This window comes from Oncorhynchus mykiss, chromosome 3, assembly GCF_013265735.2.
Source record: "Oncorhynchus mykiss isolate Arlee chromosome 3, USDA_OmykA_1.1, whole genome shotgun sequence".
NCBI classification, from domain to species: domain Eukaryota; kingdom Metazoa; phylum Chordata; class Actinopteri; order Salmoniformes; family Salmonidae; genus Oncorhynchus; species Oncorhynchus mykiss.
Window position 1 is genome coordinate 8,169,605 of NC_048567.1, and position 11,483 is coordinate 8,181,087.

The 11,483-nt window shown below is 43.9% G+C and overlaps 1 protein-coding gene across 1 annotated transcript; it reads left to right on the plus strand.

Annotated features, from left to right (window-relative positions):
- Nucleotides 1-1,029: 1,029 nt before the first annotated feature.
- LOC110520790 (sugar transporter SWEET1) lies at nucleotides 1,030-6,654 on the plus strand. The gene is made up of 6 exons (XM_036967655.1): nucleotides 1,030-1,301; nucleotides 1,699-1,776; nucleotides 1,894-2,017; nucleotides 2,475-2,636; nucleotides 3,621-3,740; nucleotides 5,795-6,654. Exons 1-6 carry the CDS (start codon nucleotides 1,234-1,236, stop codon nucleotides 5,900-5,902), a joined length of 660 nt encoding a protein of 219 aa, XP_036823550.1. The 5' UTR covers nucleotides 1,030-1,233; the 3' UTR covers nucleotides 5,903-6,654.
- The last annotated feature ends 4,829 nt before the right edge of the window (nucleotides 6,655-11,483 follow it).

Below are 11,483 nucleotides of genomic sequence, written 5' to 3' on the forward strand. Positions count from 1 at the left end.
CGTTCATCTAAATGAGTGCTGCACATTTGACATAGACTATATTCTGCTGCGTTCATCTAAATGAGTGCTGCACATTTGACATAGACTATATTCTGCTGCGTTCATCTAAATGAGTGCTGCACATTTGACATAGACTATGTTCTGCTGCGTTCATCTAAATGAGTGCTGCACATTTGACATAGACTATGTTCTGCTGCGTTCATCTAAATGAGTGCTGCACATTTGACATAGACTATATTCTGCTGCGTTCATCTAAATGAGTGCTGCACATTTGACATAGACTATGTTCTGCTGCGTTCATCTAAATGAGTGCTGCACATTTGACGTAGACTATGTTCTGCTGCGTTCATCTAAATGAGTGCTTTTAGTGACCTTATAATATGTCCCTGGACACTGATGTAGCGGTGCACTCGGCAACATCTAAATCCCATTATTGGTGATCACTGATGCAACTTCATGTCTCCAGGGAGAGGAGGTGGATAGTGTTGCCCGTGGACACTGATCTAAGGTCAGTTAATCATTATTTCCCTTAATTGTTAAGGTTCATGTTTTGGGAGAATGGCTGATCCAAGATCTGTACCTAAAGTCCTTGCTGGATTACAAGCGAAATCATCCATCGTCATATTGGGTAACCTAGTGGTTAGAGCGTTGGACTAGTAACTGAAAGGTTGCAAGTTCCCCTAAGCTGACAAGGTACAAATCTGTCGTTCTGCCCCTGAACAGGCAGTTAACTCACTGTTCCTAGGCCGTCATTGGAAATAATAATTTGTTCTTAACTGACTTGCCTAGTTAAATAAAATAATAAATATTGACCATCATTTCATTGGTGGAAACCTATCCATCCTCTCATCCTTATCTGCCAATCAGAGTGCAGAATTATTTCAGAATACTGTGGCGTATTCATTAAGGAAACCGTTTACCGTTAAAGAACCAAACTGAAGCAAACAGAGCAAAACGAGATTTTCTATTGGACACGTGAAGTTAGGTGTCTCTCTTTACGTTCTGTTTGCTTCCGTATACGAAACGTTTTGCAACAGAATTGGCGAAAGGAATACGCCCCTGATTACAAACACGGAACTACAGTGTCGTTAGAACGACGTCAACGTTGAGTCGCTGATGCAGATGTCAACTATTTGCACGATAGCTGATTTGATATTCATAGCGAAATTACTCACAATTTAGACACATACCTAGCTATCTAGGTAGTGCTCCACATATTCCCCTTTCCGATCTATGGAGTTTTTGCAGTTTCTATCATGGGCGTGCATCGTATTTACAGTCGGGATGTTCTCGACTGGACTGTAAGTTTTAAAGCTTTCTTGCTTTTCAGAGAAACGATCTGGCTAAGTAGCAAACGTTAGCTAGATACCTATTCTTTATTGCCAACATCGCAAATTTGGGCAGAGACCAAATTCAGTTCTAATTTGCTTGTTTGTATTGCATTAAACTTTGGAAACATAGCTAGCTCGGTGTTGGTTAGCTAGCTAGCTAGTCCACCCTTATCTCACAGATATGAGTTAATCAAATATTTGCTTAGTTATTCGTTCAACGCCCGAGGCTTGTGTAAATAGAATACTCAGGACAGGTGATAATAAAATAATGTTTTTTTTCAGTTGCATCCTTTTTCTTATGCTAGATTTGCAAGCAGGTCTTTTAAAAGTGTGTGTGTGTGTGTGTGTGTGTGTGCGTGTGTGTCAGGACGGACCTGAAGAAGATGAGAGCTTCCAAAAGTGCAGATAACGTCCAGTTCCTCCCCTTCCTCACCACATGCCTCAAGTAAGCTGTGTGTGTGGTGCCTAGGCAACGTGCCAGTGACCACTGATTAAACCTGGGTCATCTGCACAAGTCATACTGTGTTAGCCCACTGAGCTAAAGTCTTGTCTGTCTCTATAGTAACCTGGGCTGGCTGTATTATGGGATACTGAAGACGGATGGGACTCTGGTCCTGGTTAACACCATAGGAGCCTGTCTACAGTCCCTCTACATCCTCTCCTACTGCCACTACACCAATGACAAGGTGAGTTGACCACAGTGTTTTATAGTCTCTCCTACTGCCACTACACCAATGACAAGGTGAGTTGACCACAGTGTTTTTTAGTCTCTCCTACTGCCACTACACCAATGACAAGGTGAGTTGACCACAGTGTTTTATTGTCACTTATCACATAGATACGGCCAGACCTGAATCCCCCAGGAGTGCATTCGTTTGTCTTAGAGATGGTCTGGTGTTCATTTCTGTAGATATCATAATGATGGTTTTCTGTAGATATTCAAGGTTTGTTTGCTTTAGTTCATTGTTTGTATTTTTCCGTTAGGGTTTGAAGTACACTTTTAGTAAATCTGCCCACTGGTTCCCTGCTTGAAGCCTAGTTTTAGGGTGTGTGCCAAAATGGTTAAAATTAGTATGGGGTCAGTAAACGTGTGTGTGTGTGTGTGTGTGTGTGTGTGTGTGTGTGTGTGTGTGTTCGTTCCAGAGGCGAGTGACCTCTCAGACATTACTAGCAGGAGGAGTGGTCTGTGGAGGCTGGCTGTACTTCAGTGTTGTCCTGCCTCAGGGAGAGTCTCAGCTGGCCCAGCTAGGTCTCACCTGCAGCCTGTTCACTATCAGCATGTACCTGAGTCCACTCGCTGACCTGGTAAATATGCAAACCCTTTCTTACAGTGTTTATACAATATGCACCCTATGTCCACGCATTGGACACAGTCTTCCACTCACTGGTGAATAAACTTTTATACAACTTTAATACAACGTTCAGATAACATACACTCACTAGCCTGGCAAACAGACCTATTTTTCCAATGTTCTGATACCTACCACCCTGATACCCACTGTTCTCAGATTCCTCACATACTCTCATAAATATGTAAGGTAGACCAACAACAGGCCAATTAGATTCCATCTTCAGAACATGACCACCTCTCTCATCACGCTCTCTCCCCTTGCCCTTTTCCTCCTCTCGTTGCCTCTGTTTCTGTTTATTCCTCCGCCCGGGCTGTACGATATGGGCAAAAAGTCTAATTGTGATTATTTTTTGGGGGGTGCAAATATTGCGATATATACTGAACAGAAATCTAAACTCAACATGCAACAACTGAGTTACAGTTCATATGAGGAAATCAGCCAATTGAAATACATTCATTAGGCCCTAATCTATGGATTTCACATGACTGGGCAGGGGCGCAGCCATGGGTGGGCCTGGGAGGGAATAGGAAGTGTGCTGCTTGAGTGACAGGGGGTGGGGCTTGGTGTGTGGGAAGCAGCTGCAAGAAGAGAGACACACTGAGTAAACTATAAAAACGGATGTTACACGTGGCTTTTCAAATTATTGCATGCAATATGGATCTCTTCCTATATGGATATTGCACATGTCAATATTGCGATTTTGATGTGAATTTTATTAATTGTGCAGCCCTGCCCTCCACCTTCCTGTTTGTCTCATTCTCCCTCTGTCTGTCTCATATGATCCTGTGTCCATTTCCTGCCTTTCATCTGTGTCTTCCTGTTCTGGGTTCGTGTCTTATCCCATCTGCTGTCTTTTTGGATACATTGGAATTGTGTCAATTCATCACCCCCTCCTCTCTCTCTCTCTCTCCCCCTCCCCCTCTCTTCTCTCTGTCAGATGGAGATAGTGCGTACTGGTAGTGTGGAGCGTTTGTCCTTCTCTTTGACTGTAGCTACCTTCCTCACCTCAACATCCTGGACGCTCTATGGACTACAGCTGCAAGACTACTATATCATGGTGTGTGTGTGTGTATACAGTGCATTCTGAAAGTATTCAGACCCCTTGACTTTTTCTACGTTACAGCCTTATTTTGAAATGTATTAAATATTTGTTTCCCTCATCAATCTACGTACAATACCTCATAATGACAAAGCAAAAACAAGTTTTATAAACATTCAAGGACTTTCAGTGACTTGTCCCGAAGCCAGTTCTGTGTTGTATTGGCAGGGTTGTTGACCTGTTAGAAGGTGAATCTTCACCTCAGTCGGAGGTCCTGAGCGCTCTGGTGCAGGTTTTCATCAAGGATCTCTCTGTACTTTGCTCCGTTCATCTTTCCCTTGATCCTGACTAGTCTCCCAGTCCCTGTCGCTGAAAATATCCCCACAGCATAATGCTGCCTCCACCATGCTTCACCGTAGGGATGGTGCCAGGTTTCCTCCAGACGTGATGCTTGGCTTTCAGGCCAAACAGTTCAATCTTGGTTTCATCAGACCAGAGAATCTTGTTTCTCATGGTCTGAGTCTTTAGGTGCATTTTGGCAAACTCCAAGCAGGCTTTCATGCGTCTTTTTACTGAGGAGTGGCTTCCATCTGGCCACGATACCATCCTGATTTGGTGGAGTGCTGCAGAGATGGTTATCCCTCTGGAAGATTCTCCCATCTCCACAGAGGAACTCTGGAGCTTTGTCAGAGTGTTCTTGGTCACCTCCCTGACTAAGGCCCTTCTCCCCCGATTGCTCATTTTGGCCGGGTGGCCAACTCTAGGAACAGTCATGGTGGTTTCAAAATTCTTCCATTTAAGAATGATGGAGGTCACTGTGCTCTTGGGGACCTTCAATGCTGCATAAATGTTTTGGTGCCTTGACACAGTCCTGTCTCGGACCTCTACGGACAATTCCTTCGACCTCATGGCTTGGTTTTTGCTCTGAAAACTGTGGGAACTTATATAGACAGGTGTGTGCCTTTCCAAATCATGTCCAATCAATTGAATTTACCACAGGTGGACTCCAAGTCCAATCAAGGACTCCAATCAAGAAACATCTCAAGGATGATCAATGGAAACGGGATGAACCTGAACTCCATTTCTTTCTGTTTCATAGCAAAGGGTCTGAGTACTTATGGAAATAAGGTATTAGTTTTTTTTATCTAGTTCTTGCTTTGTCATTATGGGGTATTGTGTGTAGATTGAAGAGAGAAAAAATGAATTTAATAAATTTTTAGAATGAGGCTGTAAAGTAACAACGTGTAAAAAGTCAAGGGGTCTGAATAATCAAATGTATTTATATAGCCCTTCGTACATCAGCTGATATCTCAAAGTGCTGTACAGAAACCCAGCCTAAAACCCCAAACAGCAAGCAATGCAGGTGTAGAAGCACGGTGGCTAGGAAAAACTCCCTAGAAAGGCCAAAACCTAGGAAGAAACCAGGCTATGAGGGGTGGCCAGTCCTTTGCCAAAGCACAGCCCCCACACCACTAGAGGGATATCTTCAACCACCAACTTACCATCCTGAGACAAGGCCGAGTATAGCCCACAAAGATCTCCACCACGGCACAACCCAAGGGGGGGGGGGGGGGCGCCAACCCAGACAGGAAGATCACATCAGTGACTCAACCCACTCAAGCGACGCATCCCTCCTAGGGACGGCATGAAAGAGCGCCAGTGACTCAGCCCCTGTAATAGGATTAGAGGCAGAGAATCCCAGTGGAAAGAGGGGAACTGGCCAGGCAGAGACATACTGCATGTGAGACATGGTAGGGGCTAGATGGAAGGGGACTGTTTAAATGATTGTAAATTACCTTTAGGGAAAGGGGATACCTAGTCAGTTGTACAACTGAAATGTGTCTTCCGCATTTAAGCCATCCCCTCTGAGGCAGAGCGTGCGGAGAACTGCCTTAATCGACATCCAGGTCTTTGGCGCCCGGGGAACAGTGGGTTAACTGCCTGCCTTAGGAACAGAACGACAGATTTTTACCTTGTCAGCTCGGGGATTCGATCCAGCAACCTTTCGGTTACTGGCCCAACGCTCCTACCCGCCAGGCTTTACCCTCTTTGTGTTTGTTTGTGTGTTCCAGGTTCCAAACACGCCAGGCATTGTGACCAGTCTCATCCGGTTCTTCCTGTTCTGGAGATTTGCATCTGTCAATCAAGGCGTGCCATCCTATAAGCTCATCGAAATCTAAGTGGCTGGAGACTCACACCAATGGTTACAAGGGAGAGAGAAAACAGGCTTCTTGACCCTATCATGGTCAGGCTGTCAATCACTGATATTGTTACTCATATTGTAAGTGATTCATGATCACTCCTACCCACCAGGGGTTTAAGAACACTTTCTCCTCTCAAGGCAGAAGCTGTCCCTAATCACAGATCTAGGATCAGAGTACCCTAGCAATGGGGGGATGAAAAATGATGAATAAATATCTGACCCTGTATCAGTGGTTAGGGGCATCTTCCTCGTCTTTCTCCCTCCACCACTTCCTTTTTGTGCCTTCTGTACTAGTCTGGGACATCATTACTGAGAACTCAACCATGGGTGGGACAGTCCTGCCCTGTCAATCACAGCAGTCTCTGTTACCCAGTGGGAGGTTTTTTGCTCAGCATCAATGCGCTGCTATTGGTTGAATCGCTCTAACTAACAGGGCAGGATGATCCCGCCTCTAGTGGGGTTTGAGAACCCCTCACCTTTATAGTTGACTTGTCTGTCCTCATCACTATGGTACCCTGTGAACTAGGGGTGAACAACTGTTCCTGGTAGCCACAGTATCTGCTGGGTTGTTATCCTTCTCTTTTAACTAGACGTACAGTGCATTTGGAAAGTTTTCAGACTCCTCGAGTTTTTCCACATTTTGTTACGTTATTCTAAAATGTATTAAATTGTTTCTTTTCCTCATCAATCTACACACAATATCCCATAATGACAAAGCAAAGAGGTTTAATTGTTTTTATTTTGTACATTTATAAAATGGAAATATCAGATTTACATAATTATTCAGACCCTTTACTCAGTACTTTGTTGAAGCACCTTTGGTAGCGATTACAGCCTCGAGTCTTCTTGGGTATGACACTACGAGCTTGGCACATCTGTATTTGGGGAGTTTCTCCCATTCTTCTCTGCAGATCCTTTCAAACTCTGTCAGGTAGGATGGGAACGTTGCTACACAACTATTTTCAGGTCTCTCCAGAGATGTTAGACCGGGTTCAAGTCCAGCCTTGTCTTGGCTGTGTGCTTAGGGTCATTATCCTGTTGGGAGGTGAACCTTTGCCCCAGTCGGAGGTCCTGAGCACTCTGGTGCAGGTTTTCATCAAGGATCTCTCTGTACTTTGCTCCGTTCATCTTTCCCTCGATCCTGACTAGTCTCCTAGTCCCTGCCGCTGAAAAACATCCCCACCGCCTGATGCTGCCACCACCATGCTTCACCTCAGGGATGGTGCCAGGTTTCATCCAGATATGATGCTTGGCATTCAGGCCAGGAGTGGCTTCTGTCTAGCCACTCTATCATAAAGGAGTGATTAGTGGAATGTTGCAGAGATGGTTGTCCTTCTGGAAGGTTCTCCCATCTCCACAGAGGAGCTCTGTCAGTGTTCTTGGTCACCTCCCTGACCAAGGCCCTTCTCCCCCGATTGCTCAATTTGTCCGGGCGCAGCTCTAGGAAGAGTCTTGCTGGTTCCAAACTTCTTCACTTTAAGAACGATGGAGGCCACTGTGTTCTTGGACCTTCAATGCTGCAGAAATGTTTTTGTACCTTTCCCCAGATCTGTTCCTCTTCACAATCCTGTCTCGGAGCTCTATGGACAATTCCTTTGACCTCATGTCTTGGTTTTTGCTCTGACATGCACTGTCAACTGTGGGACCTTATATAGACAGGTGTGTGCATTTCCAAATTATGTCCAATCAATTGAATTTACAGCAGATGGAGTCCAATCAAGTTGTAGAAACATCTCAAGGATGGAAACCGGATCAATGGAAACAGGATGCACCTGAGCTCAATTTCGAGTCTCATCGCAAAGGGTCTGAATACTTATGTAAATAAAGGTATTTCTGTTTTTTTTATAGATTTGCAGAAATGTATATAAACCTGTTTTCTCTCTGTCATCATTGGCTATTGTTTAAGATTGGTGAGGATGATTATTTTATTTTTAAAATCCATTTTAGAATGAGGCTAAATAATACTTTCTGAAAGCACTGAATACCTGGATAACCAGACGTCTAAGGTCACCTGGATAACCAGACGTCTAAGGTCACCTGGATAACCAGACGTCTAAGGTCACCTGGATAACCAGACGTCTAAGGTCTAGACTCGCTAGTTAATCAGTTATATGAATGGATCAGTTAAGTACCACGGAGAGATGAAGAGGCAGGACTGTGTGCTCCTAGTAGTACTAGTTGTAGCTGGGGTGTAGAGCCCTCTGTTGTCCATCCCTACTAGGGTTGCCAAACTCCAGGAACTTGTTTTTCCAGACATCCCGGTTGGGGGATTCACAGAATCTGAAGGGAATAAGAAGGAAATCTGGAGCCCTCCAACCAGGATTTCTGGAAAACCAGGGAATTTATTGAAAGTTCCTGGAGTTTTGCAACCCTTTCCCTACTCTAAGCAGACATGGCATGTACTCTACATCATCGGTACTTGGTCTCTAAATCCATGAACTGAGGGAAGACTAAGAATTCCATTCGTATTGTGTTTCATACACAAAGTTTTTATTTGGGTCGTATGTCTTCGTGTGCATGTGCACGTTGTGTTTTTATTTGGGTCGTACAGTGCCTTGCGAAAGTATTCGGCCCCCTTGAACTTTGCGACCTTTTGCCACATTTCAGGCTTCAAACATAAAGATATAAAACTGTATTTTTTTGTGAAGAATCAACATCAAGTGGGACACAATCATGAAGTGGAACGACATTTATTGGATATTTCAAACTATTTTAACAAATGTATTTTAATTTATTTAAATTTATTTTAACAAAAAAACTGAAAAATTGGGCGTGCAAAATTATTCAGCCCCTTAAGTTAATACTTTGTAGCGCCACCTTTTGCTGCGATTACAGCTGTAAGTCGCTTGGGGTATGTCTCTATCAGTTTTGCACATCGAGAGACTGACATTTTTTCCCATTCCTCCTTGCAAAACAGCTCGAGCTCAGTGAGGTTGGATGGAGAGCATTTGTGAACAGCAGTTTTCAGTTCTTTCCACAGATTCTCGATTGGATTCAGGTCTGGACTTTGACTTGGCCATTCTAACACCTGGATATGTTTATTTTTGAACCATTCCATTGTAGATTTTGCTTTATGTTTTGGGTCATTGTCTTGTTGGAAGACAAATCTCCGTCCCAGTCTCAGGTCTTTTGCAGACTCCATCAGGTTTTCTTCCAGAATGGTCCTGTATTTGGCTCCATCCATCTTCCCATCAATTTTAACCATCTTCCCTGTCCCTGCTGAAGAAAATCAGGCCCAAACCATGATGCTGCCACCACCATGTTTGACAGTGGGGATGGTGTGTTCAGCTGTGTTGCTTTTACGCCAAACATAACGTTTTGCATTGTTGCCAAAAAGTTCAATTTTGGTTTCATCTGACCAGAGCACCTTCTTCCACATGTTTGGAGTGTCTCCAAGGTGGCTTGTGGCAAACTTTAAACAACACTTTTTATGGATATCTTTAAGAAATGTCTTTCTTCTTGCCACTCTTCCATAAAGGCCAGATTTGTGCAATATACGACTGATTGTTGTCCTATGGACAGAGTCTCCCACCTCAGCTGTAGATCTCTGCAGTTCATCCAGAGTGATCATGGGCCTCTTGGCTGCATCTCTGATCAGTCTTCTCCTTGTATGAGCTGAAAGTTTAGAGGGACAGCCAGGTCTTGGTAGATTTGCAGTGGTCTGATACTCCTTCCATTTCAATATTATCGCTTGCACAGTGCTCCTTGGGATGTTTAAAGCTTGGGAAATCTTTTTGTATCCAAATCCGTCTTTAAACTTCTTCACAACAGTATCTCGGACCTGCCTGGTGTGTTCCTTGTTCTTCATGATGCTCTCTGCACTTTTAACGGACCTCTGAGACTATCACAGTGCAGGTGCATTTATACGGAGACTTGATTACACACAGGTGGATTGTATTTATCATCATTAGTCATTTAGGTCAACATTGGATCATTCAGAGATCCTCACTGAACTTCTGGAGAGAGTTTGCTGCACTGAAAGTAAAGGGGCTGAATAATTTTGCACGCCCAATTTTTCAGTTTTTGATTTGTTAAAAACGTTTGAAATATCCAATAAATGTCGTTCCACTTCATGATTGTGTCCCACTTGTTGTTGATTCTTCACAAAAAAATACAGTTTTATATCTTTATGTTTGAAGCCTGAAATGTGGCAAAAGGTCGCAAAGTTCAAGGGGGTCGAATACTTTCGCAAGGCACTGCATGTCTTTGTGTGCATGTGCACGTTGTGTTTTTTTGTTTTTATTGGTTTACGTTTGTCCAAACTAAATATATTGTAAGTACATTGTCTGTGCTCTTGTTGTTGATGCATTGGATTGTGTATAGGGTATTCTACATATTTTAATGGGATATTATCACTCTGGAAATAAGGGAGTTGGGGCTTTGCTGCTTCTTCAGACTGATTGAATAAATGTTTTATACTGTTTAACATCCAGTGTTTTTCTTTGTGTGGATAAAGAGTATCCACATAGGCCTACTGCTAACATGAATAGGTACAATTTGATTGGCTGAAAATGCAGACATATTGAACGAGGTGAGAGCACTGCACTTGACCATATGGAACACCAGTGGTGTATTCATTAGTCAGTTGCAAAACGTTTAGCAACAGAAACCGTTTACTCTGAAAGTAAGTTTCTATTGGACAAATTCAGGTAGGGCCCTCCCCGTTTTGGTTCTGTTTGCTTCCTAGAGTAAACAGTTTCCGTTGCAAAACACTTTCGCAATGGAATCTGACTAATGAATACACCCCTGCTCTTGTAGTTATGTGGGGTTTGTTTGTGTTTTAGGGTTAATGAGGTTACCCTTAGATTTGTTTGTGTGGACAGCAGTGTGTGAGACCTTGCGTGATTGGGTGATACTGGGAATGAGCTTGTGTGAGTGAGACAAAGCAGTGTGATTGTTCTGCAATGAGAATGTGTTGATGTGTGTGCGCATGAGTAAGTGTGTTTTCCTAGCCAACACTGCCTGATTGGGCAGCTGTGGGAACGGCTGTGTTTCGGGTTTCTCAGCGTGTGTGTGTGTGTACCAGCTTCTCTTCCTGTACTCAAAAGATCCAGCCTCCCTACTGAGAACAGACACAACACCAAGAGAGTGGGAGTGGGGAAAAAGAGGGGGAGGAGAGAGAGGGGACATGGAAAAGGAAGATGGGAGGAATAGGGTCAATGGAACATCAGAGATTGACAGAGTGTAACAGGAGATGTAAGAGAGAAGGAAAGGATCAAGGAAAAGGATAGAGACCTAGCTATGCCACAGGGAGAGAGGCCTAACTATGCCACAGGGAGAGAGAGAGACCTAGCTATGCCACAGGGAGAGAGCGAGACCTAGCTATGCCACATGGAGAGAGACCTAGCTATGCCACAGGGAGAGAGAGAGACCTAGCTATGCCACAGGGAGAGAGAGAGACCTAGCTATGCCACAGGGAGAGAGAGAGACCTAGCTATGCCACAGGGAGAGAGACCTAGCTATGCCACAGGGAGAAAGACCTAACTATGCCACAGGGAGAGAGAGAGACCTAGCTATGCCACAGGGAGAGAGAGAGAGAGAGACTTAGCTATGCCACA

Excerpts from the sequence above, each read along its gene's own strand:
- LOC110520790 (XM_036967655.1), top strand. The coding sequence starts at position 1,234 with ATGGAGTTTTTGCAGTTTCTATCATGGGCGTGCATCGTATTTACAGTC. Across the intron at positions 1,777-1,893 it reads TTCCTCACCACATGCCTCAA|TAACCTGGGCTGGCTGTATT; the intron begins GTAAGCTGTGTG and ends CTGTCTCTATAG. Across the intron at positions 3,741-5,794 it reads TGCAAGACTACTATATCATG|GTTCCAAACACGCCAGGCAT; the intron begins GTGTGTGTGTGT and ends TGTGTGTTCCAG.